Below are 27,593 nucleotides of genomic sequence, written 5' to 3' on the forward strand. Positions count from 1 at the left end.
GAGAGAGGGAGAGAGAGACATGCTTATACTGTATATTACAGGGCTGGACAGACAGAGGGAAGAGGAGTGGGAGAGAGGGAGAGAGAGACATGGTTATACTGTATATTACAGGGCTGGACAGACAGAGGGAAGAGGAGTGGGAGAGAGGGAGAGAGAGACATGGTTATACTGTATATTACAGGACTGGACAGACAGAGGGAAGTGGAGTGGGAGAGAGGGAGAGAGACATGGTTATACTGTATATTACAGGGCTGGACAGACAGAGGGAAGAGGAGTGGGAGAGAGGGAGAGAGAGACATGGTTATACTGTATATTACAGGGCTGGACAGACAGAGGGAAGAGGAGTGGGAGAGAGGGAGAGAGAGACATGGTTATACTGTATATTACAGGGCTGGACAGACAGAGGGAAGAGGAGTGGGAGAGAGGGAGAGAGACATGGTTATACTGTATATTACAGGGCTGGACAGACAGAGGGAAGAGGAGTGGGAGAGAGAGAGAGACATGGTTATACTGTATATTACAGGGCTGGACAGACAGAGGGAAGAGGAGTGGGAGAGAGGGAGAGAGAGACATGGTTATATTGTATATTACAGGGCTGGACAGACAGAGGGAAGTGGAGTGGGAGAGAGGGAGAGAGACATGGTTATACTGTATATTACAGGGCTGGACAGACAGAGGGAAGAGGAGTGGGAGAGAGGGAGAGAGAGACATGGTTATATTGTATATTACAGGACTGGACAGACAGAGGGAAGAGGAGAGGGAGAGAGGGAGAGAGGGAGAGAGAGACATGGTTATACTGTATATTACAGGGCTGGACAGACAGAGGGAAGAGGAGTGGGAGAGAGGGAGAGAGAGACATGGTTATATTGTATATTACAGGGCTGGACAGACAGAGGGAAGAGGAGTGGGAGAGAGGGAGAGAGGGAGAGAGAGACATGGTTATACTGTATATTACAGGGCTGGACAGACAGAGGGAAGAGGAGTGGGAGAGAGGGAGAGAGAGACATGGTTATACTGTATATTACAGGGCTGGACAGACAGAGGGAAGAGGAGTGGGAGAGAGGGAGACATGGTTATACTGTATATTACAGGGCTGGACAGACAGAGGGAAGAGGAGTGGGAGAGAGGGAGACATGGTTATACTGTATATTACAGGACTGGACAGACAGAGGGAAGAGGAGTGGGAGAGAGGGAGAGAGAGACATGGTTATACTGTATATTACAGGACTGGACAGACAGAGGGAAGAGGAGTGGGAGAGAGAGAGAGAGACATGGTTATACTGTATATTACAGGACTGGACAGACAGAGGGAAGAGGAGTGGGAGAGAGGGAGAGAGAGACATGGTTATACTGTATATTACAGAGCTGGACAGACAGAGGGAAGAGGAGTGGGAGAGAGGGAGAGAGAGACATGGTTATACTGTATATTACAGGGCTGGACAGACAGAGGGAAGAGGAGTGGGAGAGAGGGAGAGAGAGACATGGTTATACTGTATATTACAGGGCTGGACAGACAGAGGGAAGAGGAGTGGGAGAGAGGGAGAGAGAGACATGGTTATACTGTATATTACAGGGCTGGACAGACAGAGGGAAGAGGAGTGGGAGAGAGGGAGAGAGAGACATGGTTATACTGTATATTACAGGGCTGGACAGACAGAGGGAAGAGGAGTGGGAGAGAGGGAGAGACATGGTTATACTGTATATTACAGGGCTGGACAGACAGAGGGAAGAGGAGTGGGAGAGAGGGAGAGAGAGACATGGTTATACTGTATATTACAGGGCTGGACAGACAGAGGGAAGAGGAGTGGGAGAGAGGGAGACATGGTTATACTGTATATTACAGGGCTGGACAGAGAGAGGGAAGAGGAGTGGGAGAGAGGGAGAGAGAGACATGGTTATACTGTATATTACAGGGCTGGACAGACAGAGGGAAGAGGAGTGGGAGAGAGGGAGAGAGAGACATGGTTATACTGTATATTACAGGGCTGGACAGACAGAGGGAAGAGGAGTGGGAGAGAGGGAGAGAGAGACATGGTTATACTGTATATTACAGGGCTGGACAGACCGAGGGAAGAGGAGTGGGAGAGAGGGAGAGAGAGACATGGTTATACTGTATATTACAGGGCTGGACAGACAGAGGGAAGAGGAGTGAGAGAGAGGGAGAGAGACATGGTTATACTGTATATTACAGGGCTGGACAGACAGAGGGAAGAGGAGTGGGAGAGAGGGAGAGAGAGACATGGTTATACTGTATATTACAGGGCTGGACAGACAGAGGGAAGAGGAGTGGGAGAGAGGGAGAGAGACATGGTTATACTGTATATTACAGGGCTGGACAGACAGAGGGAAGAGGAGAGGGAGAGAGAGACATGGTTATACTGTATATTACAGGGCTGGACAGACAGAGGGAAGAGGAGTGGGAGAGAGGGAGAGAGAGACATGGTTATACTGTATATTACAGGACTGGACAGACAGAGGGAAGAGGAGTGGGAGAGAGGGAGAGAGAAACATGGTTATACTGTATATTACAGGGCTGGACAGACAGAGGGAAGAGGAGTGGGAGAGAGGGAGAGACATGGTTATACTGTATATTACAGGGCTGGACAGACAGAGGGAAGAGGAGTGGGAGAGAGGGAGAGAGAGACATGGTTATACTGTATATTACAGGGCTGGACAGACAGAGGGAAGAGGAGAGGGAGAGAGAGACATGGTTATACTGTATATTACAGAGCTGGACAGACAGAGGGAAGAGGAGTGGGAGAGAGGGAGAGAGAGACATGGTTATACTGTATATTACAGGGCTGGACAGACAGAGGGAAGAGGAGTGGGAGAGAGGGAGAGAGAGACATGGTTATACTGTATATTACAGGACTGGACAGACAGAGGGAAGAGGAGTGGGAGAGAGAGAGAGAGACATGGTTATACTGTATATTACAGGACTGGACAGACAGAGGGAAGAGGAGTGGGAGAGAGGGAGAGAGAGACATGGTTATACTGTATATTACAGGGCTGGACAGACAGAGGGAAGAGGAGTGGGAGAGAGGGAGAGAGAGACATGGTTATACTGTATATTACAGGACTGGACAGACAGAGGGAAGAGGAGTGGGAGAGAGGGAGAGAGAGACATGGTTATACTGTATATTACAGGGCTGGACAGACAGAGGGAAGAGGAGTGGGAGAGAGAGAGAGACATGGTTATACTGTATATTACAGGACTGGACAGACAGAGGGAAGAGGAGTGGGAGAGAGGGAGAGAGAGACATGGTTATACTGTATATTACAGGACTGGACAGACAGAGGGAAGAGGAGTGGGAGAGAGGGAGAGAGAGACATGGTTATACTGTATATTACAGGGCTGGACAGACAGAGGGAAGAGGAGTGGGAGAGAGGGAGAGAGAGACATGGTTATACTGTATATTACAGGACTGGACAGACAGAGGGAAGAGGAGTGGGAGAGAGGGAGAGAGAGACATGGTTATACTGTATATTACAGGACTGGACAGACAGAGGGAAGAGGAGTGGGAGAGAGGGAGAGAGAGACATGGTTATACTGTATATTACAGAGCTGGACAGACAGAGGGAAGAGGAGTGGGAGAGAGGGAGAGGGAGACATGGTTATACTGTATATTACAGGACTGGACAGACAGAGGGAAGAGGAGTGGGAGAGAGGGAGAGAGAGACATGGTTATACTGTATATTACAGGACTGGACAGACAGAGGGAAGAGGAGTGAGAGAGAGGGAGAGAGACATGGTTATACTGTATATTACAGGGCTGGACAGAGAGAGGGAAGAGGAGTGGGAGAGAGGGAGAGAGAGACATGGTTATACTGTATATTACAGGGCTGGACAGACAGAGGGAAGAGGAGTGGGAGAGAGGGAGAGAGAGACATGGTTATACTGTATATTACAGGGCTGGACAGACAGAGGGAAGAGGAGTGGGAGAGAGGGAGAGACATGGTTATACTGTATATTACAGGACTGGACAGACAGAGGGAAGAGGAGTGGGAGAGAGGGAGAGAGAGACATGGTTATACTGTATATTACAGGGCTGGACAGACAGAGGGAAGAGGAGTGGGAGAGAGGGAGAGAGAGACATGGTTATACTGTATATTACAGGGCTGGACAGACAGAGGGAAGAGGAGTGGGAGAGAGGGAGAGAGATGGTTATACTGTGGAGTCTGATACACTTAATAAAGATGAGCAAAAATGACTATTTAATAAATACAAATACTGAGCTACATTGTATGCTATTTAAAAAATGTTTTATTATATTATTTTATACTAATAGAATTGCTCAGAGAAAGAGATTTTGTTCAACAAGTAGAATTTTTTTATTTAGTTTAATGGTAGGTGTCAAAATGATTGACACCGCTGTTTTCAATACCTTTCAACACATCATCTTATGAGAATAAAGGCACTGAGCTTTTTCTTAAAATGTTTTGTGAGTTGGAGAACCCATTGGGAGGGATCGTAGACCATTCCTCCATACAGAATCCTTCCAGATCCTTGATATCCTTCATCTGCACTTCTGTTCTACACTCTTCACTTCAAACCATAGGTTTTCAATAGGTTTCAAGTCCAGAGACTGAGATGGCCATTACAAAATGCGGATTTTGTGTCCAATGAACCATTTCTTTGTAGATTTTGATGTGTGCTTGTGGTTATTGTTTTGCTGGAAGAACCACTTGTGGCCTAGTTCCAGCCTCCTGGCAGAGACCACCAGGTTTTTGGCTAAAATGTCCTGGTACTGGGTAAAGTTTGTGATGTCCTTGACCATAACATCAAAGATCCACCAACATATTTTACAGTAGGTTTGAGGTTATTTTCTGCTCATGTCGACGTTAAACTCAACACTGGTCAAAGAGCTCTATTTCCATGTCATCCAAACAACGTAACCGCCTGGAGTTTCCTAAACGGCGTTGGGACTTGGATTGGAACCAGTGCTTTGGTCAGATGACATGAAAATAGAGCCCTTTGGCCACGCACACCAGTGGTGGGTTTGGCGTCGAAATGATTACTTGTTAAACAAAATATCTTTCTCTGGGAAATGGTATTGGTATAAAATAATATAATTTCCCCATTTTGTGGAGGATACAATATAACTCAGTATCTGTATTATTTTATACAGTTTGTTTTGCTAGTCTTTATCAAGGGTGCCAATCATTTCAGACCCCACTGTACATTAGAGGGCTGGATAGTCAGTCTATATATATCTGTGCTACTCTCCATCCATCCTGCACAGGGTCCGAGCCAAAAGAAAAACTCCCCTTTCAACACCTCATCAGACCTCTATAAATACACACTTCAGGAGGGTAGGATGTGTGTATGTATGTGTGTGTGTGTGTATACGTGCGTGGGTATATGTGTGACGGGGTTGAGAGACACGTTGTTCACATTAACGGAACAGGAAGTGGTGAAATAGCACAGGAAGTGACATCATTGGTCAGTACTGCGCATGTTCCTGGTGTGTGTTTCAGGCATGGCTAAAGTAAAGAAGTGTAGTATGTGAAATGATGTATGATGCATTGTGTAATTATGGTTTGAATTGAGTCTTTATTGTCAGTCCCGCTGTGCAGATTATCAGATGTTTAACATCTTAGGAACCACATCATTATTATATAGCTATCTTCTAAGATGTGGGGCATAACTTCTACATTTGTATTGCTGTTGCTAAAATGTAGAGTTTTTCTAACTAGAGTGTACACTGTGTATATTGCAGTGTAATGTGATGCTGTCTGCCTGTCTGTCCTGCTCTATGTGATGTAGATGGGTCGTCTGGATAAGAACCACCCTTTGGTGACTGGCCATACTGGGCCTGTCCTGGACATCGACTGGTGCCCTCACAACGACAACATCCTGGCATCCTGCTCAGAGGACACCACAGCCATGGTAAGGCTGGCAGCCTGTGTGTGTGTGTTATATCATAGGGAAACATTATAATGTATGAACTGTCAGTGTTTTTTTAAGAACTGGCCCTGGACTGCTGTTCATCTAATGAGCTGTTTAACCAAAGGTCCTGACTCGGTGGTCAGTAATGATCCCATGAGGAGTACTATAGTACTGTAGTGTGGGATGTTAGCCTCGGTGTCCTGCCTAAAACCCTCACTTATAACAAGCGCTGAGGACTCAGGCTTGGCGTGTATGGGAGAATAGAAAGGTGGGTGGTGTTACGGGGACGGCGTGTTAGGTGGAGGGAAGGGGTGCTGCCTGCGGAGGGGTGGGGTGTGGGTGGTCTTGGGCGGGGGGGGGGGGGGGGGGTTGGGTTGGGTTGTTGGGGTAACGGCTGGTTGGTATTTATAAACATGTGTTAACACAGCTCCCCTGAATACCCCTCTGCCTCATCCACCAATCAGATGACAGAGCCTCTCAGGATGAGCAGGGATGAGATATCAAAGCTGTGTGTGTGTGTGTGTGTGTGTGTGTGTGTGTGTGTGTGTGTGTGTGTGTGTGTGTGTGTGTGTGTGTGTGTGTGTGTGTGTGTGTGTGTGTGTGTGTGTGTGTGTGTGTGTGTGTGTGCAAGGAATGTAGTTTATCAGACCTCCTAGTGCTACAGTCCACCAAGACCTTGCATCACAAGGGCAGCACAAGGACAAGTGTGTGTGTGTGTGTGTGTGTGTGTTTTATTGCATTCTGGTTTTATCAAATAAGGAACGTGTTGATGCAAACAAGGGATTTTGTGCTAAAGAACACATATAGTATATATTATAGTGAAATCAAGCTAAAGGAGTAGATATCATATGATGATACAGTCAGTAAGATTCAAACCAGAGGTTCTGTCTTGAAGCGGCTGCTTGTGTGAACTAATGATGTACAGTACTGGCTGTTTATGATGACACGTGTTACTACACTGATGCCTTGTGTGTTCTGGAAATGGGATAGATCATGGTGACAGACAGACAGACAGACAGACAGACAGACAGACAGACAGACAGACAGACAGACAGACAGACAGACAGACAGACAGACAGACAGACAGACAGACAGACAGACAGACAGACAGACAGACAGACAGACAGACAGACAGACAGATAGATAGATAGATAGATAGATAGATAGATAGATAGATAGATAGATAGATAGATAGATAGATAGATATAGGATATATAGATATAGGATATATAGATATAGGATATATAGATAGATAGATAGATAGATAGATAGATAGATAGATAGATAGATAGATAGATAGATAGATAGATAGATAGATAGATAGATAGATAGATAGATAGATAGATAGATAGATAGATAGATATAGGATATATATATATAGATAGATAGATAGATAGATAGATAGATAGATAGATAGATAGATAGATAGATAGATAGATAGATAGATAGATAGATAGATAGATAGATAGATAGATAGATAGATAGATAGATAGATATAGGATAGATAGATAGATAGATATAGGATAGATATATATAGGATATATAGATATAGGATATATAGGATATATAGGATATATAGATAGATAACAGCTGTCCAGGCTTGGCATTGTGACCAGAGAAGAAGGCCTTAGCTGTAATGTCATCCTTTGGATTTCACAGACAAAAAGACTTGGCTTACTGGGCCAGCTAACTTGGCTATCATTAGAGTGTGATTATGTGTGTGTGAAGGGGGGAGAGAGTGTGTGTTTGTGTTTGAAAACACACGCACACACACACACACACACACACACACACACACACACACACACACACACACACACACACACACACACACACACACAGAGAGAACATTGGTGGTGGGGGGGGGGGGGGGGGGGGGGTTGGAGTAGCACATTTAATGTTGAGAATTTTATGTGTCTCCCTGTAGGTGTAACATTGTATTGTGTCCCCCTGTAGGTGTAACATTATTATGTGTCCCCCTGTAGGTGTAACATTGTATTGTGTCACCATGTAGGTGTAACATTATTATGTGTCCCCCTGTAGGTGTAACATTATTATGTGTCCCCCTGTAGGTATAACATTGTACTGTGTCCCTGTGTAGTTGTAACGTTATTGTGTCCCCCTGTAGGTGTAACATTGTATTGTGTCACCATGTAGTTGTAACGTTATTATGTGTCCCCCTGTAGGTGTAACATTGAATTGTGTCACCATGTAGGTGTAACATTATTATGTGTCCCCCTGTAGCTATAACATTGTATTGTGTCAAGTTGATGCAAAGAGTCAATATTTGCAGTGTTCAAATCAAGTCAAAATCACATTTATTTATATAGCCCTTCTTACATCAGCTAATATCTCAAAGTGCTGTACAGAAACCCAGCCTAAAACCCCAAACAGCAAGTAATGCAGGTGTAGAAGCACGGTGGCTAGGAAAAACTCCCTAGAAAGGCCAGAACCTAGGAAGAAACCTAGAGAGGAACCAGGCTATGAGGGGTGGCCAGTCCTCTTCTGGCTGTGCCGGGTGGAGATTATAACAGCACATGGCCAAGATGTTCAAATGTTCATAAATGCATGGTCCAGCATGGTCAAATAATAATAATCATAGTAGTTGTCGAGGGTGCAACAAGTCAGCAACTCAAGCGTAAGTGTCAGTTGACTTTTTCATAGCCGATCTTTGAGAGTATCTCTACCGCTCCTGCTGTCTCTAGAGATTGAAAACAGCAGGTCTGGGACAGGTAGCACGTCCGGTGAACAGGTCAGGGTTCCAGCAGGTCTGGGACAGCAGGTCCCAGAAGGTCTGGGACAGTGTTGACCCTTCTTTTTCAAGACCTCTGCAATCCGCCCTGGCATGCTGTCAATTAACTTCTGGGCCACATCCTGACTGATGGCAGCCCATTCTTGCATAATCAATGCTTGGATTTTGTCAGAATTTGTGGGTTTTTGTTTGTCCACCCGCCTCTTGAGGATTGACCACAAGTTCTCAATGGGATTAAGGTCTGAGGTGTTTCCTGGCCATGAACCCAAAATATCAATGTTTTGTTCCCCGAGCCACTTAGTTATCAATTTTGCCTTATGGCAAGGTGTTCCATCATGCTGGAAAAGGCATTGTTCGTCACCAAACTGTTCCTGGATGGTTGGGAGAAGTTGCTCTCGAGGATGTGTTGGTACCATTCTTTATTCATGGCTGTGTTCTAAGGTAAAATTGTGAGTGAGCCTCTCCCTTGGCTGAGAAGCAACCCCACACATGAATGGTCTCAGGATGCTTTACTGTTGGCATGACACAGGACTGATGGTAGCGCTCACCTTGTCTTCTCCGGACAAACTTTTTTTCCGGATGCCCCAAACAATCGGAAAGGGGATTCATCAGAGAAAATGACTTTACCTCAGTCCTCAGCAGTCCAATCCCTGTACCTTTTGTAGAATACCAGTCTGTCCCTGATGTTTTTCCTGGAGAGAAGTGGCTTCTTTGCTGCCCTTCTTGACAACAGGCCATCCTCCAAAAGTCTTTGCCTCACTGTGCGTGCAGATGCACTCACACCTGCCTGCTGCCATTCCTGAGCCAGCTCTGTACTGGTGGTGCCCCGATCCCGCAGCTGAATCAACTTTGGGAGACGGTCCTGGCGCTTGCTGGACTTTCTTGGGCGCCCTGAAGCCTTCTTCACAACAATTGAACCGCTCTCCTTGAAGTTCTTGATGATCCGATAAATGGTTGATTTAGGTGCAATCTTACTGGCAGAAATATCCTTGCCTGTGAAGCCCTTTTTGTGCAAAGCAATGATGACGGCACATGATTCCTTGCAGGTAACCATGGATGACAGAGGAAGAACAATGATTCCAAGCACCACCCTCCTTTTGAAGCTTCCAGTCTGTTATTCGAACTTAATCAACATGACAGAGTGATCTCCAGCCTTGTCCTCGTCAACACTCACACCTGTGTTAACGAGTGAATCACTGACATGATGTCAGCTGGTCCTTTTATGGCAGGGCTGAAATGCAGTGGAAATGTTTTTTGGGGATTCAGTTCATTTGCATGGCAAAGACAGACTTTGCAATTAATTGCAATTCATCTGATCACTCTTCATAACATTCTGGAGTATATGCAAATTGCCATCATACAAACTGAGGCAGCAGACTTTGTGAAAATTAATATTTGTGTCATTCTCAAAACTTTTGGCCACGACTGTAGGTGTAACATTGTATTATGTCCATGTGTAAGTGTAACAATAGAATGGGTGTCTCCATTCAAGTTAATGATGGCATAATGGGTGGACTGGCGGCCATGTTTGGGTGTACCCATAGGAGCAAAGCAGGAAGTAAAAGCTACAGTAGGTTGAAGACATAGAGAATGATAGAGGCCTCTAGTGGCCAGAAGACCGTTATAGCATGGGCAGTGCCATTGAGGACTTCCACCATGGCATATATTATTATATTATATTATTAAAGTAGTCAAAATAGTCAACTGGGATGGGATTATTATGGGTTACAGCCTAAATGGCGCGGCCCATGCTCTCACAGACACTAAAAAATATATCTAATAATAATGGCACAGATATAAAAATGAGTCCTCTATCTTTCTCTATGGTTGAAGATGACTAAGTTTAAGACAACGAGATCTCTCATCCAATGGGTTTTGAGAGGGAGACGAGAAAGGAGGAGAGAAGATGTGAGGAATATGCAATTGAGATTCTCCCCTTTGTTACCTTCAGCCGAGAGTAAAAGCAGGAAGTCAATCTGTGCTGTAATTTGTTGAATCAACTCAACTGACATTACAAAAAATACATTCCATTGCATGAGCCACATCAGTTAGCATCATTTGAATGAATATTCTACATTAACGTGTACATTTTTGCATCACAAAACCAAGCAGCCATTTGCGAATGTACCCGTGATACTGTATATAATGAAGAGACGTTGCCTTAACAATGGGAGACGTTGTCCCAAAGGCGGGGAGGCAGGTGATCTGCTTATCGCTACATTCCCGCGTGGACAAATTTTGACGGGAGGGGATCCTCTTCACTCCGCCTCTTCCTCGCTGCTATGAGTCAACCCTTACATAAATATAGATATGGCATATCTCCATGAGTCTACCAGTCAAATTGCCAGGCTTAGAGGGTCCAAGACTGTTCTAGTTATTCTATTTCTATGGGTGTAACGTTGTTATGTGTCATCCTTTAGGCGTGTAATGTTATATTGTTGGGTGCGTTCGTATATTCACTCTGGGTATCTACTCCGATTTCAGAGCACTCTCCTCTAACTGTGCCTGGAGCGCAGAATAACTGATGAATTTACGAACGCTCAACACCCGTTGAATATGGCCGGTGCCAGTAAACGTCGGCAAAAAAATAGTAATTCAATTGTTGCCAGCAGCACAGTTACAGTCACCAACACTCTGGAAAACATGAAAACAGCCTAACCGGCTCTGCTAGGATGAGTAAAATGGTCAGAGTGATGTGTTCTCTCATTTGTATCTGGAAATAGCTAGCCAACGTTAGCCAGTTAGCTTGGGTGCTTGACTGCCGTGCTCGGATCAACGCTACTCCTCGGCCAGAGCGTCCAGTGTGCGCTCTGAACGCTCCTAGAGCAAAATGCTCTGAATTTGCGAACACCCAGAGCGCACTCTGAGCGCACTCCAGATTGAATTTATGAACGCCCCGAGTGCTCCAGATGGAATTTACGAACACACCCATTGTGTCCTCCTGTAGGTGTAACATTGTATTGTGTCCCCTTATTCAGGGTTTGCACGTTTCGTCACAATATTGTTTGAAACATTCGTTTTAGGACTGATGCCCGACTGAGCATTCTACTCAATGCATTGTCAATTGGCACTGATGAATATTTCCTAAAAAATACATTACTGTGGCTTGGAAATACAATAACATTTCTAAAGGAGACAGATAATTATAGGAAAACCTTTTGCCATTGTGATGTTGCCAGATTGACTTTAGATGCAGTACAACATTAGCTAGCTAGCTATGATTAAGGAGAGACCAATCGGATGTTCGTGCTTCCAGCAATGCTTACATTAGCTAGCTATTTCTGACAAACATTGCTAGCTAATGACAACATTGCCATCAGTCTAAAGTAAATTTGACGGCATGATAATGAGGGCAAAGTTGTTTCCTACTAAATATTTTCCTACTTTAGCAATGTTATTGTATTTCCAGGCGAAACAGTCATTAGCCTCCGTTAGTCTCCGTTAGCCTGCGTTAGCCTCTGTTAGCCTCCGTTCAAAATGACCGCGCTTATCCTGACTTTTGGACACTACTATGGCGGATACACGGCTTGAGAAAGTTCATAACAATGGCATGACGCGACCGTGTTGGTGTAACATTGTTTTTCCCCCTCTAGGTGGAACATTATTTTGTGTCCTTCTATAGGTGTAACATTGTTTTTCCCCCTCTAGGTGGAACATTATTTTGTGTCCTTCTATAGGTGTAACATTGTTTTTCCCCCTCTAGGTGGAACATTATTTTGTGTCCTTCTACAGGTGTAACATTGTTTTTCCCCCTCTAGGTGGAACATTATTTTGTGTCCTTCTATAGGTGTAGCATTGTTTTTCCTCCTCTAGGTGGAACATTATTTTGTGTCCTTCTATAGGTGTAATGATTTTTTGTGTCCCCCTGTAGGTGTTAAGTTATATTGTGTCCCCCTGCAGGTGTGGCAGATCCCTGACCAGATGGGGACCCGGCCCATATCAGAGCCCATCGTGGTCCTGGAGGGACACTCCAAACGCGTCGGCATTGTCACCTGGCACCCCACTGCACGCAACATACTACTCACTGCAGGTACACACACACACAGACAGACACACAGACACACAGACACACAGACAGACAGACAGACAGACAGACAGACAGACAGACAGACAGACAGACAGACAGACAGACAGACAGACAGACAGACAGACAGACAATCATGCATTCACTCACACACTCTCTCACCCTACTCCTCCCTCCCTACCCCCAGGCAGTGATAACCTGATAATAATCTGGAACGTGGGAACTGGCGAGGCGCTCATCTCCATGGACGACCACCCAGACCTCATCTACAATGTCAGCTGGAACCGTAACGGCAGCCTGTTCTGCACCACCTGTAAGGACCGACGCCTCCGTGTATGTGACCCCCGCAAGAGAGAGGTGGTCGCGGTGAGTTGGTGAATGGGGGAGCTGGGAGGGGAAGAAATAAAGATGATGGGGTAAGAGTGAGGTGGTCGAGGTGAGTTGGTGAATGGGGGAGCTGGGAGGGGAAGAAATAAAGATGATGGGGTAAGAGTGAGGTGGTCGAGGTGAGTTGGTGAATGGGGGAGCTGGGAGGGGAAGAAATAAAGATGATGGGGTAAGAGTGAGGTGGTCGAGGTGAGTTGGTGAATGGGGGAGCTGGGAGGGGAAGAAATAAAGATGATGGGGTAAGAGAGAGGTGGTCGAGGTGAGTTGGTGAATGGGGGAGCTGGGAGGGGAAGAAATAAAGATGATGGGGTAAGAGTGAGGTGGTCGAGGTGAGTTGGTGAATGGGGGAGCTGGGAGGGGAAGAAATAAAGATGACGGGGTAAGAGTGAGGTGGTCGAGGTGAGTTGGTGAATGGGGGAGCTGGGAGGGGAAGAAATAAAGATGATGGGGTAAGAGTGAGGTGGTCGAGGTGAGTTGGTGAATGGGGGAGCTGGGAGGGGAAGAAATAAAGATGATGGGGTAAGAGTGAGGTGGTCGAGGTGAGTTGGTGAATGGGGGAGCTGGGAGGGGAAGAAATAAAGATGATGGGGTAAGAGTGAGGTGGTCGAGGTGAGTTGGTGAATGGGGGAGCTGGGAGGGGAAGAAATAAAGATGACGGGGTAAGAGAGAGGTGGTCGAGGTGAGTTGGTGAATGGGGGAGCTGGGAGGGGAAGAAATAAAGATGACGGGGTAAGAGAGAGGTGGTCGAGGTGAGTTGGTGAATGGGGGAGCTGGGAGGGGAAGAAATAAAGATGACGGGGTAAGAGAGAGGTGGTCGAGGTGAGTTGGTGAATGGGGGAGCTGGGAGGGGAAGAAATAAAGATGACGGGGTAAGAGTGAGGTGGTCGAGGTGAGTTGGTGAATGGGGGAGCTGGGAGGGGAAGAAATAAAGATGATGGGGTAAGAGTGAGGTGGTCGAGGTGAGTTGGTGAATGGGGGAGCTGGGAGGGGAAGAAATAAAGATGACGGGGTAAGAGTGAGGTGGTCGAGGTGAGTTGGTGAATGGGGGAGCTGGGAGGGGAAGAAATAAAGATGACGGGGTAAGAGTGAGGTGGTCGAGGTGAGTTGGTGAATGGGGGAGCTGGGAGGGGAAGAAATAAAGATGATGGGGTAAGAGTGAGGTGGTCGAGGTGAGTTGGTGAATGGGGGAGCTGGGAGGGGAAGAAATAAAGATGATGGGGTAAGAGTGAGGTGGTCGAGGTGAGTTGGTGAATGGGGGAGCTGGGAGGGGAAGAAATAAAGATGACGGGGTAAGAGAGAGGTGGTCGAGGTGAGTTGGTGAATGGGGGAGCTGGGAGGGGAAGAAATAAAGATGACGGGGTAAGAGTGAGGTGGTCGAGGTGAGTTGGTGAATGGGGGAGCTGGGAGGGGAAGAAATAAAGATGATGGGGTAAGAGTGAGGTGGTGAATGGGGGAGCTGGGAGGGGAAGAAATAAAGATGATGGGGTAAGAGTGAGGTGGTCGAGGTGAGTTGGTGAATGGGGGAGCTGGGAGGGGAAGAAATAAAGATGACGGGGTAAGAGTGAGGTGGTCGAGGTGAGTTGGTGAATGGGGGAGCTGGGAGGGGAAGAAATAAAGATGACGGGGTAAGAGTGAGGTGGTCGAGGTGAGTTGGTGAATGGGGGAGCTGGGAGGGGAAGAAATAAAGATGACGGGGTAAGAGAGAGGTGGTCGCGGAGAGGTCAAAGGTCACAGTTTCCCAGACCTAGACTCTGTACTCAAAGTGAGTGATTCTTATTTACAATGACGGCATGGCAAAAGGCCTCCAGTGGAGACGGGGGATAATAACAAAACAAAAAAACTATGTAGGACAAAATGGACAACACAGACAGAAGACACTGGCAACAGCACATATACAACAGCAAACAAACAGTGGAATTGTGTGTGTGTGTGTGCAGGCATGTGTGTGTGTGTGTGTGTGTGTGGTGTGTGTGTGTGTGTGTGTGTGTGTGTGTGTGTGTGTGTGTGTGTGTGTGTGTGTGTGTGTGTGTGCGTGTGCGTGCAGGCATGTATGTGTGTGTGTGTGTGTGCAGGCATGTATGTGTGTGTGTGTGTGTGTGTGTGTGTGTGTGTGTGTGTGTGTGTGTGTGTGTGTGTGTGTGTGCGTGCAGGCATGTATGTGTGTGTGTGTGCGTGCAGGCATGTATGTGTGCGTGTGTGTGTGTGCGTGCGTGCAGGCATGTATTTGTGCATGCAGGCATGTATGTCTGTATGTGTGTGTGTGTGTGTGTGTGTGCAGGCATGTATGTCTGTGTGTGTGTGCGTGCAGGCATGTATATGTGTGTGTGTGTGTGTGCGTGCAGGCATGTATGTCTGTGTGTGTGTGTGTGTGTGCAGGCATGTATGTCTGTGTGTGTGTGTGTGTGCAGGCATGTATGTCTGTGTGTGTGTGTGAGTGCAGGCATGTATGTGTGTGTGTGTGTGTGTGTGTGTGCAGGCATGTATGTCTGTGTGTGTGTGTGCGTGCAGGCATGTATGTGTGTGTGTGTGCGTGCAGGCATGTATGTGTGTGTGTGTGTGTGTGTGTGTGTGTGTGTGTGTGTGTGTGTGTGTGTGTGTGCGTGCAGGAATGTGTGTTTGTGTGTGTGTGTGTGTGCAGGCATGTATGTGTGTGTGTGTGCGTGCAGGCATGTATGTGTGTGTGTGTGTGCGTGCAGGCATGTGTGTGTGTGCAGGCATGTATGTGTGTGTGTGTGCGTGCAGGCATGTGTGTGTGTATGTGTGTCTGTGCAGGCATGTGTGTGTGTGTGTGTGTGCGTGCGTGCAAGCATGTATGTGTGTGTGTGTGTGCGTGCAGGCATGTGTGTGTGTGTGTGCGTGCAGGCATGTATGTGTGTGTGTGTGCGTGCGTGCAGGTGTGTGTGTGTGTGTGTGTGTGTGCGTGCAGGCATGTATGTGTGTGTGTGTGCGTGCAGGTGTGTGTGTGTGTGTGTGTGTGTGCGTGCAGGCATGTATGTGTGTGTGTGTGCGTGCAGGCATGTATGTTTGTGTGAAGTAAAACAACATACTTCCTTACCTTACATCCCAACAAAATAATAAATGCAACATGCAACAATTTCAATCAATCAATCAATCAAATTTATTTATAAAGCCCTTCTTACATCAGCTGATGTCTCAAAGTGCTGTACAGAAACCCAGCCTAAAACCCCAAACAGCCAGCAATGCAGGTGTAGAAGCACGGTGGCTAGGAAAAACTCCCTAGAAAGGCCAAAACCTTCAAATATTTTACTGAGTTACAGTTCATATAAGGAAATCAGCCAATTTAAATATATTCATTAGACCCTAATTTATGGATTTCACATGACTGGAAATACAGATGTGCATATGCAAGCTTTATTAAGTTCCGCGGCGTTCACATCACTGACAATCTGAAATGGTCCACCCACACAGACAGTGTGGTGAATAACCTCAGGAGACTGAAGAAATGCAGATGCACCATTGAAAACATTCTGTTGGGCTGTATCCCCGCCTGGTACGACAACTGCACTGTCCGCCACCGCAGGGCTCTCCAGAGGGGGGTGTGGTCAGCCCAACGCATCACCGGGAGCACACCGCCTGCCCTCCTTACTCTACCCTGCACCTTAGAGGCTGCTGCCTATGTACATAGACAAGGAGCACTGGTCACTTTAATAATGTTTGCGTACTGTTTTACTCATTTCATACTATGTGTACAGTATATACTGTATTTTAGTCAACTATTGCTGTATATATACTACTCTATCCATGTATTCTTCAGATATACTACATATTCTATCCAAATACTGTCCATAATGTCTATACATCCCATCACACAAATATACAGTATTTATATACACTATATATACAAAAGTATGTGGACACACCTTCAAATTAGTGGATTCGGCTATTTCAGCCACACCTGTTGCTGACAGGTGTATAAAATCGAGCACACAGCCATGCAATCTCCATAGACAAACATTGGTAGTAGAATGGCCTTACTGAAGAGCTCAGTGACTTTCAACGTGGAACTGTCATAGGATGCCACCTTTACAAGTCAGTTCGTCAATTTTGTTTCCTGCTGTACCTGCCTCGGTCAACTGTAAGTCCTGTTATTGTGAAGTGGAAATGTCTAGGAGCAACAACGGCTCAGCCGCGAAGTGGTGGGCCACACAAGCTCACAGAACGGGACCACCGAGTGCTGAAGCGTGTAGCTCGTAAAATTCGTCTGTCCTCAGTTGCAACACACTACCAAGTTCCAAACTGCCTCTGGTAGCAACATCAGTTAATGCTACAGCATACATTCTAGATGATTCTGTGCTTCCAACTTTGTGGCAACAGTTTGGGGAAGGCTCTTTCCTGTTTCAGCTTGCCAATGCCCCCGGGTACAAAGCGAGGTCCATACAGAAATGGTTTGTCGAGATCAGTGTTGAAAAACTTGACTGGCCTGCACAGAGCCCTGACCTCAACCCCATCCAACACCTTTGGGATGAATTGGAATGCTGACTGCGAGTCAGGCCTAATAGCCAAACATCAGTGCCCGACAACACTAATGCTCTTGTGGCTGAATGGAAGAAAGTTCCCGCTGCAATGTTCCAACATCTAGTGGAAAGCCTAGATGTGTTATAGCAGCAAAGGGGGGACCAACTCCATATTAATGCCTATATTTTTGGAATGAGATGTTCGACCAACAGGTGTCCACATACTTTTGGTCATGTAGTGTATATATAAATATTTATACTCCATTGCTCGATCTAATATTTTTATATTTCTTCATTCCATTCTTTTACTTGTTGATTTGTGTGTATTGTTGTGTATTGTTAGATATTACTGCATTGTTGGAGCTAGGAACACAAGCATTTAGTGTGACCACCATTTGCCTCATGCAGCACGACACATCTCCTTCGCATTGAGTTTATCAGGCTGTTGGTTGTGGCGTTTGAAATGTTGTCCCACTCCTCTTCTGTCGTACACGTCGACCCAGAGCATTCCAAACATGCTCATTGGGTAACATGTCTGGTGAGTATGCAGGCCATGGAATAACTGGGACATTTTCAGCTTCCAGGAATTTCGTACAGACCCTTGCGACATGGGACTGTGCATTATCATGCTGAATAAGGTGATGGCGGCGGATGAAAGGCACAACAATGGGCCTCAGGATCTCGTCACGGTATCTCTGTGCATTCAAATTGCCATCGATAAAATGCAATTGTGTTCGTTGTACATAGCTTATGCCTGCCCATAGCATAACCCCACCGCCACCGTGGGGCACTCTGTTCACAACGTTGACATAAGCAAACTTCTCGCCCACACAACGCCATACACACTACGCTGTCTGCCATCTGCCCGGTACAGTTGAAACTGGGGTTAATCCATGAAGACCATACTTCTCCAGCATGACAGTGGCCATCAAGGGTGAGCATTTGCCCACTGAAGCCGGTTACGACGCCAAACTGCAGTCAGGTCAAGACCCTGGTGAGGACGACGAGCACGCAAAAGAACTTCCCTGAGACTGTTTCTGACAGTTTGTGCAGAACTTTTTCAGTTGTGCAAACCAACGGTTACATTAGCTGGCTGGTGTCAGATGATCCCACAGGTGAAGAAACCGGATGTGGAGGTCCTGGGCTGGCATGTTTACACGTGGTCTGCAATGTGAGGCCGGTTGGACGTACTGCCAAATTATCTAAAACGTCGTTGAAGGCGGCTTATGGTAGAGAAACAAACATTACATTCTCTGGCAACAGTTGTGGTGGACATTCCTGCAGTCAGCATGCCAATTGCACACTTCCTCAAAACTTGAGACATCTGTGGCATTGTGTTGTGTGACTGCATATTTTAAAGTGGCCTTTTATTGTCCCCAGCACAAGGTGCACCTGTGTAATGATCATGCTTTTTAATCAGCCTCTAGATATGCCACAAGTGTCAGGTGGATGGATTATCTTGGCAAAGGAGAAATGCTCACTAACAGGAATGTAAACAAATTTCTGCACAGAATTTGAGATAAATACATTTTTTTTATATGTGGAACACTTCTGGAATCATTTATTTCAGCTCATGAAACATGGGACCAACACTTTACATGTTGCGTTTATATTTTTTGTTCAGTGTAGATATTTAGTCCAAATCGTGTAGGCCTAGACTCAATGGGACTGCTTGTGCTTTCATAGAAGCCATGATGAGCCCTCTTTCTACCTCGATGGGTGCTCTGAATTCTGTTAGTGATGTCTGGCTTGTCCGTTCTGTCCAATAGGAGAGGATGGCTCCACACGAGGGGATCCGACCGATGAGGGCCATCTTTACCAGAGACGGAAACCTGTTCACTACCGGCTTCACTAGGATGAGCCAGAGAGAGCTGGGCTTGTGGGACCCGGTAACACACACACACAAATACACACAAGCACACACAAATATATACACACACACACACACACACACACACACACACACACACACACACACACACACACACACACACACACACACACACACACACACACACACACACATATGGACACACATGCATGCACCCTCACTCGTCAATCCTCTTGAAGGACAGTGAACATCGGTCCAATGAATTCCTCTCGTCCCTCTCCTCTCATGTTGTCCTTCTTTGCTCTGTTCCTACCAGACAAGTTTTGAGGAGCCTATTGCACTGCTGGAGTTGGACACAAGTAACGGTGTGTTGTTACCATACTACGACCCAGACACCAACATGGTTTACCTCTGTGGAAAGGTATAAACACACACACACACACGCACGCACGCACGCACGCACACACACAGTAACAGTATTATCCATTACCTTGATACCACTACTATAAATCCTCCCCTCTCCTCCTCTAACCCTCTTCTTTCCTCCCCTCCCTTCTCCCCCTCCCCCTCTCCTTTCCCCCTCCCCCCTCCTCCCCTCTCTCCCCCCCCTCTTCTTTCCTCCTCTCCCCTCCCTTCTCCCCCCTCTCTTTTCCTCCTCTCCCCCTCTCCTTTCCTCCTCTCCCCTCCCTTCTCCCTTCTCCCCCCCTCTCTTTTCCTCCTCTCCCCCTCTTCTTTCCTCCCCTCCCCTCCCTTCTCCCCCTCCCCCTCTCCTTTCCTCCTCCCCCCTCTCCTCCCCTCCTCCCCTCTCTCCCCTCCCTCTCCTTTCCTCCTCTCCCCTCCCTTCTCCCTTCTCCCCCCCTCTCTTTTCCTCCTCTCCCCCTCTCCTTTCCTCCTCTCCCCTCCCTTCTCCCTTCTCCCCCCCTCTCTTTTCCTCCTCTCCCCTCCCTTCTCCCTTCTCCCCCCCTCTCTTTTCCTCCTCTCCCCCTTCTCCTTTCCTCCTCTCCCCTCCCTTCTCCCTTCTCCCCCCTCTCTTTTCCTCCTCTCCCCCTCTCCTTTCCTCCTCTCCCCTCCCTTCTCCCTTCTCCCCCCCTCTCCTTTCCTCCTCTCCCCTCCCTTCTCCCTTCTCCCCCCCTCTCCTTTCCTCCTCTCCCCTCCCTTCTCCCTTCTCCCCCCTCTCTTTTCCTCCTCTCCCCCTCTTCTTTCCTCCTCTCCCCTCCCTTCTCCCTTCTCCCCCCCTCTCTTTTCCTCCTCCCCCCCTCTCTTTTCCTCCTCTCCCCCTCTCCTCCCCTCCTCCCCTCTCTCCCCCCCTCTCTTTTCCTCCTCTCCCCCTCTCCTTTCCTCCTCTCCCCTCCCTTCTCCCCCCTCTCTTTTCCTCCTCTCCCCCTCTCCTTTCCTCCTCTACCCTCCCTTCTCCCTTCTCCCCCCCTCTCTTTTCCTCCTCCCCCCCTCTCTTTTCCTCCTCTCCCCCTCTCCTCCCCTCTCTCCCCCCCTCTCTTTTCTTCCTCTCCCCCTCTCCTTTCCTCCTCTCCCCTCCCTTCTCCCCCCTCTCTTTTCCTCCTCTCCCCCTCTCCTTTCCTCCTCTCCCCTCCCTTCTTCTCCCCTCTCCTTTCCTCCTCTTGCCTCTCCTCCCCTCTCGTCTACTCACTCCTCCCCTCCTCTCCAGGGGGACAGTAGTATCCGGTACTTTGAGATAACAGAGGAGCCTCCCTATGTCCACTACCTCAGTACCTTCAGCAGCAAGGAGCCTCAGAGGGGGATGGGCTTCATGCCTAAGAGAGGGGTGGATGTCAGCAAGTGTGAGATCGCCAGGTAGGAAACTGCACAGACACACACGCACAGACACACACGGACGCACGCACACACACTCCCAATCAGGGATGGACATTACGCACAGGTATATGCAATGCAATTTTGATACCTTTTGGAAACAAAACAAGTTTTATAAGGAAGATGGGATCCACCCAAATCATTTGGGTTCCTGGATCCTTTCACAGCATTATAAGGCTGTGTTGAGACAATGACTTATCAATGACCCAGCTCAGCTAATCCCTACCATTGTGTCGCTGAGTTGTCATAATTCTTCAGCAAATGTACATTATCACAGAGGCGCTGGTAGACACAATGTAAGTAACCTAATTCATGTCCCTCTTACTGCCCTGAATGCTTCTGCTGATCCTACAGCTATTGTATATATAGCCTTCCCTGTGGCTCAGTTGGTAGAGCATGGTGTTTGCAACGCCAGGATTGTATGAAATTTATGAAATGAAATGTATGCATTCACTACTGTAAGTCGCTCTGGATAAGAGCGTCTGCTAAATGACTAAAATGTAAATGTAATGTAAATGTATACAGTAATCATATGCCTATGAACCAGAGTTATACTGTTAGCACTGAGGTGGTGTGCCCTAGTAGGAAGTCCACTGTGTGCAGCTCACCCTGCACTAACATAAATATCATGAGAATATCTACTTCTGATAAGCTTCCCAGTAAAGCAATGAAAACAATCAAGCAACGCAGAAGAAAAGTGCTCAAAATAGCCCACGTTAACATATGTAGCTGAAGAAACAAGGTTCATGAAATCAATCATTTGCTAGGTGACATTCATATTCTATCTCGGAGCCTCACTTAGATAATACCTTTGATGATACAGTGGTAGCAATACAAGGTTATAACATTTACAGAAAAGACAGAAATGCCAATGGTGGAGGTGTTACTGTTTATATTCAGAACTACATTCCTGTAAAGCTTAAAGAGGATCTCATGGGAAACTGCTTTCGACCACCAAGTCAGTATCTGGATAATGTGTGAAATGCTTGATAATGTATGTGATATCAACAGAGAGGTATATTTTCTGGGTGATTTAAATATTGACTGGCTGCCCACTCAAGAAAAAGCTTCAAACTGTAACCAGTGCCTGCAACCTGGTTCAGGTTATCAGTCAACCTACCAGGGTAGTTACAAACAGCACAGGAATTAAATCATCAACATGTACTGATCACATCTTTACTAATGCTACAGAAATTAGCTTGCAAGAAGTATCCAGATCCATCGGATGTAGTGATCACAATATAGTAGCCACATCTAGGAAAACCAAAGTTCCACAGACTGGGCCTAATATAGTGTATAAGAGGTCATACAAGAAGTTTTGTAGTGAAAACTATGTTGTTTATGTAAAGAATATTTGTTGGTCTGTGGTGTGTAATGAGGAGCAAACAGACGCTGCACTTGATACATTTATGAAATTGCTTATTCGAGTTACTAATAAGCATGCACCCATTGGGGCGGCAGGTAGCCTAGTGGTTAGAGCATTGGACTAGTAACCAGCAGGTAGCCTAGTGGTTAGAGCGTTGGACTAGTAACCGAAAGGTTGCAAGTTCGAATCCCCGAGCTGACAAGGTAAAAATCTGTTGTTCTGCCCCTGAACAAGGCCGACATTGAAAATAAGAATTTGTTCTTAACTGACTTGCCTAGATAAATAAAGGTAAAAATCCCAGTGGATTGATGAGGAATTGAATAATTGTATGTTTGAGAGGGATGAGGCAAAAGGAATGGCAAATAAGTCTTGCTGCACAACTGATTGGCAAATGTGTTCAGAAATGATGTGGCTGAGTAAAAAGAAGAAACTACACTATGAAACAAAAATAAATGACAAAGAATGATAGTAAAAAGCTTTGGAGCACCTTCAATGACATTTTGGGGAAAAAGTCAAACTCAGCTCCATCATTCATTTAATCAGATGGCTCATTCATCACAAAACCAACTGATATTGATATTTTTTCATTGGCAAGATTAGCAAACTTAGGCATGAAATGCCAGCAACAAACGCTGACACTACACATCCAAGTATATCTGACCAAATTATGAAAGACGAGCATTGTAATTTTAAATTCTGTAAAGTGAGTGTGGAAGAGGTGAAAATGTTTTGTTGTATACCAACAATGACAAGCCACCGGGGTCTGACAACTTGGATGGAAAACTACTGAGGATAATAGAGGACGATATTGCCTCTCCTATTTGCCACATCTTCAATCTAAGCCTACAAGAAAGTATGTGCCCTCAGGCCTGGAGGGAAGAAAAAGTCATTCCACTACCCAAGAATAGTAAAGCCCCCTTTACTGGCTCAAATAGCCCACCAATCAGCCTGTTACCAACCCTTAGTAAACTTTTGGAAAAAATTGTGTTTGACCAGATACAATGCTATTTTACAGACTTTCAGCATGCTTAAAGGGAAGGACATTCAACAAGCACAGCACTTACACAAATGACTGATGACTGGCTGAGAGATACTGATGATAAAAAAAGATTGTGGGGGCTGTTTCGTTAGACTTCAGTGCAGCTTTTGACATTATCCATCATAGTCTGCTGCTGGAAAAACATATGTGTTATGGCTTTACACCCCCTGTTATACTGTGGATAAAGAGTTACTTGTCTAACTGAACACAGCTTTGAGTAAAGCAAATGTGTCTATGTATGTGGATGACTCAACACTATACACGTCAGCTACTATACAGACTGAAATGACTGCAAGACTTAAAACCTCTTAAGGATCGAACCCGCTTTTTCAATTTTCGCCTAAAATTAGATATCCAAATCTAACTGCTTGTAGCTCAGGACCTGAAGCAAGGATACGCATATTCTTAATACCATTTGAAAGGAAACACTGAAGTTTGTGGAAATGTGAAATGAATGTAGGAGAATATAACACATTAGATCTGGTAAAAGATAATACAAAGAAAAAAACATGCGTTTTGAAATGCAAGCGAAAAGCCATAATGTATTATTCCAGCCCAGGCACAATTTAGATTTTGGCCACTAGATGGCAGCAGTGTATGGGCAAAGTTTTAGACTGATCCAATGAACCAGTGCATTTCTGTAAAATATATTGTATCAAGACTTCCCAAATGTGCCTAATTGGTTAATTAATACATTTTCAAGTTCATAACTGTGCACTCTCCTCAAACAATAGCATGGTATTCTTTCACTGTAATAGCTACTGTAAATTGGACAGTGCAGTTGGATGAACAAGAATTTAAGCTTTCTGTCAATTTCAGATATGTCTATGTCCTGGGAAACTTTCTTGTTACTTACAACCTCATGCTAATCGCATTAGCCTACGTTAGCTCAACCGTCCCACGGGGGACCCACCGATCCTGTAGAGGTTTTAACAAAGAGCTGCAGTTAGTTTCAGAGTGGGTGGCAAGGAATAAGTCCTAAAAATGTCTAAAACTAAAAGCATTGTATTTGGGACAAATCATTCACTAAACCCTAAACCTCAACTAAATCTTGTAATAAATAATGTGGAAATTGAGCAAGTTGAGATGACTAAACTGCCTGGAGTAACCCTGGATTGTAAACTGTCATGGTCAAAACATATTGATACGACAGTAGGTAAGATTGGGAGAAGCCTGTCTATAATTAAGTGCTGCTCTGCATTCTTAACAACACTATCAACAAGGCAGGTCCTACATGCACTAGTTTTGTTGTACCTGGACTACTGTTCATTCATGTGGTCACACAAAAAGGGACTTAGGAAAATTGCAATTGGCTCAGAACAGAGCAGCACGGCTGGCCCTTGGATGTACACAGAGAGCTAACATTAGTAATATGCATGTCAATCTCTCCTGGCTCAAAGTGGAGGAGAGTGACTTCATCACTACTTGTTTTTGTAAGAAGTATTGACTTGCTGAATGCACCGAGCTGTCTGTTTGAACTACTGGTGCACATCTCAGACACACATGCATACCCCACAAGACATGCCACCAGAGGTCTCTTCACAGTCCCCAAGTCTAGAACAGACTATGGGAGGCGCACCGTGCTACATAGAGCCATAATTACATGGAACTATTCCACATCAAGGAACTGATGCAAGCAGTAAAAATGAGATTTTAACTCTTGTGTAGTCTTAACATTCTGTATAGTCCCCTTGTCCTAAGGGTAAAAAATTACCCGCCTTCACTAAACCCCTAAAATAAAGCAGCTTAATTGAACTTTAAACCCCAAATCTATTTTGCATGAAGAAACAACCTGTCATTCATCACAAAATTTGTGTATATCTGGGTTTTCCCTCTTTACAATGCAGAAAGACTGCATTTAATCAGTGGACACCACTCGTTTTTATTACAACACACCTGTCAGAATTGTTTTCTTTACTGAAGTAGAAGTTTATTATTATTATTGGTACTGCATAGGTGTAAACATACATTTTTTAGCAAGAGATAGCACTTGTATAGCCTAAGAAAGTAGCAGAAATGTGCAGAAAGTAGTTTTGAATGCATTTTATTGAAGGGAACAAATAACAGTCTTGAACTTTTTTGGCAACATAGTGATATATTCTCATATACTGTACAATTTGTTTTTTTAATTGTATAACTGCCTTAATTTTGCTGGACCCCAGGAAGAGTAGCTGCTGCCTTGGCAAGAACGAATGGAGATCCATTATATATACAAATACAAAAATGCGTAGGCTTAGCTGAGCAGGGTAATGTTTTTGTTGTGGCTGTTCTCTGACTCCAACCCTGATCTCCAGGTTATATAAGCTTCATGACAAGAAGTGTGAGCCCATCGCCATGACAGTACCTAGAAAGGTAAGCCTCTATCTCGTTCCCTCTCCTCCTCTCCCTCTCTCCCTCCCTATATTTACAGCTTGTTAAAACTTTCCTTCCTCTCTTCCCCCTCTCCTCCACATCACTCTCTCTCTCTCCCCTTCCTAACCCTACCCCCCTCTCTCTCCCCCCTCCTCCCTCTCTCTCCCCATCCTCCATCTCTCCCTTCCCTCTCTCCTCCCTTGCTCTCCCTCTCTCTCTCCCCCCTCCATCCTTACCTTCCCTCTCTCTCCCCCTCCACCCTCTCCTCCTCCCTCCAGTCAGACCTGTTTCAGGATGACCTGTACCCAGACACGGCGGGTTCAGACCCGGCTCTGGAGCCAGAGGAGTGGCTGGAGGGGCGAGACGAGGACCCCATCCTCCAGTCCTTGAGAGATGGCTACGTTCCCCCTAAGAGCCGCGAGCTCAAAGTGGCCAAGAAGAACGTTCTGGACTCCAGACCCACCACCAGACGCAGCATGTCCTCCTGCGACGGCTCAGCCAACCTGCCTGTGAGTCACACTCTGTCTGTCTGTCTGTCTGTCTGTCTGTCTGTCTGTCTGTCTGTCTGTCTGTCTGTCTGTCTGTCTGTCTGTCTGTCTGTCTGTCTGTCTGTCTGTCTGTCTGTCTGTCTGTCTGTCTGTCTGTCTGTCCCTAACCACCAACCTGCCTGTGAGTCACTATGTATATAATCACCCCTTTATCAACCCTCATTTTCCAATGTCTACTCTCCCTCTAATTTCTCCTCTCTCTCTCTCTCTCTCTCTCTCTCTCGCTCTCTATCATTAGGCCTTATTCTGATCTTTAGAAATTCTGACTACTGTTATTTTCCTGTTGTTTTCCTGTAGCTGCCTGTTGTTTTCCTGTTGTTTTCCTGTAGCTGCATGTTGTTTTCCTGTTGTTTTCCTGTAGCTGCATGTTGTTTTCCTGTTGTTTTCCTGTAGCTGCCTGTTGTTTTCCTGTTGTTTTCCTGTAGCTGCCTGTTGTTTTCCTGTTGTTTTCCTGTAGCTGCCTGTTGTTTTCCTGTTGTTTTCCTGTAGCTGCCTGTTGTTTTCCTGTTGTTTTCCTGTAGCTGCATGTTGTTTTCCTGTTGTTTTCCTGTAGCTGCCTGTTGTTTTCCTGTTGTTTTCCTGTAGCTGCATGTTGTTTTCCTGTTGTTTTCCTGTAGCTGCCTGTTGTTTTCCTGTAGCTGCCTGTTGTTTTCCTGTTGTTTTCCTGTAGCTGCCTGTTGTTTTCCTGTTGTTTTCCTGTAGCTGCCTGTTGTTTTCCTGTTGTTTTCCTGTAGCTGCATGTTGTTTTCCTGTTGTTTTCCTGTAGCTGCCTGTTGTTTTCCTGTTGTTTTCCTGTAGCTGCCTGTTGTTTTCCTGTTGTTTTCCTGTAGCTGCCTGTTGTTTTCCTGTTGTTTTCCTGTAGCTGCATGTTGTTTTCCTGTTGTTTTCCTGTAGCTGCCTGTTGTTTTCCTGTTGTTTTCCTGTAGCTGCCTGTTGTTTTCCTGTTGTTTTCCTGTAGCTGCCTGTTGTTTTCCTGTTGTTTTCCTGTAGCTGCATGTTGTTTTCCTGTAGCTGCCTGTTGTTTTCCTGTAGCTGCCTGTTGTTTTCCTGTTGTTTTCCTGTAGCTGCATGTTGTTTTCCTGTTGTTTTCCTGTAGCTGCCT

The 27,593-nt window shown here is 45.9% G+C and overlaps 1 protein-coding gene across 2 annotated transcripts in view; it reads left to right on the forward strand.

Annotated features, from left to right (window-relative positions):
• Positions 1 to 27,593, forward strand: part of coro6 (coronin 6) — a 68,970-nt gene that overhangs the window by 23,402 nt on the left and 17,975 nt on the right. For both annotated transcript variants that reach the window (XM_045690171.2, XM_045690172.2), the window contains exons 3-10: positions 5,768 to 5,890; positions 12,543 to 12,672; positions 12,854 to 13,032; positions 19,298 to 19,417; positions 19,676 to 19,780; positions 21,023 to 21,168; positions 25,886 to 25,943; positions 26,222 to 26,452. In XM_045690171.2, coding sequence (XP_045546127.1) covers positions 5,768 to 5,890; positions 12,543 to 12,672; positions 12,854 to 13,032; positions 19,298 to 19,417; positions 19,676 to 19,780; positions 21,023 to 21,168; positions 25,886 to 25,943; positions 26,222 to 26,452 — 1,092 coding nt within the window. The remainder of the gene's footprint in view (positions 1 to 5,767; positions 5,891 to 12,542; positions 12,673 to 12,853; positions 13,033 to 19,297; positions 19,418 to 19,675; positions 19,781 to 21,022; positions 21,169 to 25,885; positions 25,944 to 26,221; positions 26,453 to 27,593) is intronic.

Source organism: Salmo salar, chromosome 11 (assembly GCF_965601325.2).
Source record: "Salmo salar chromosome 11, fSalSal1, whole genome shotgun sequence".
Classification (NCBI taxonomy): Eukaryota; Metazoa; Chordata; class Actinopteri; order Salmoniformes; family Salmonidae; genus Salmo; species Salmo salar.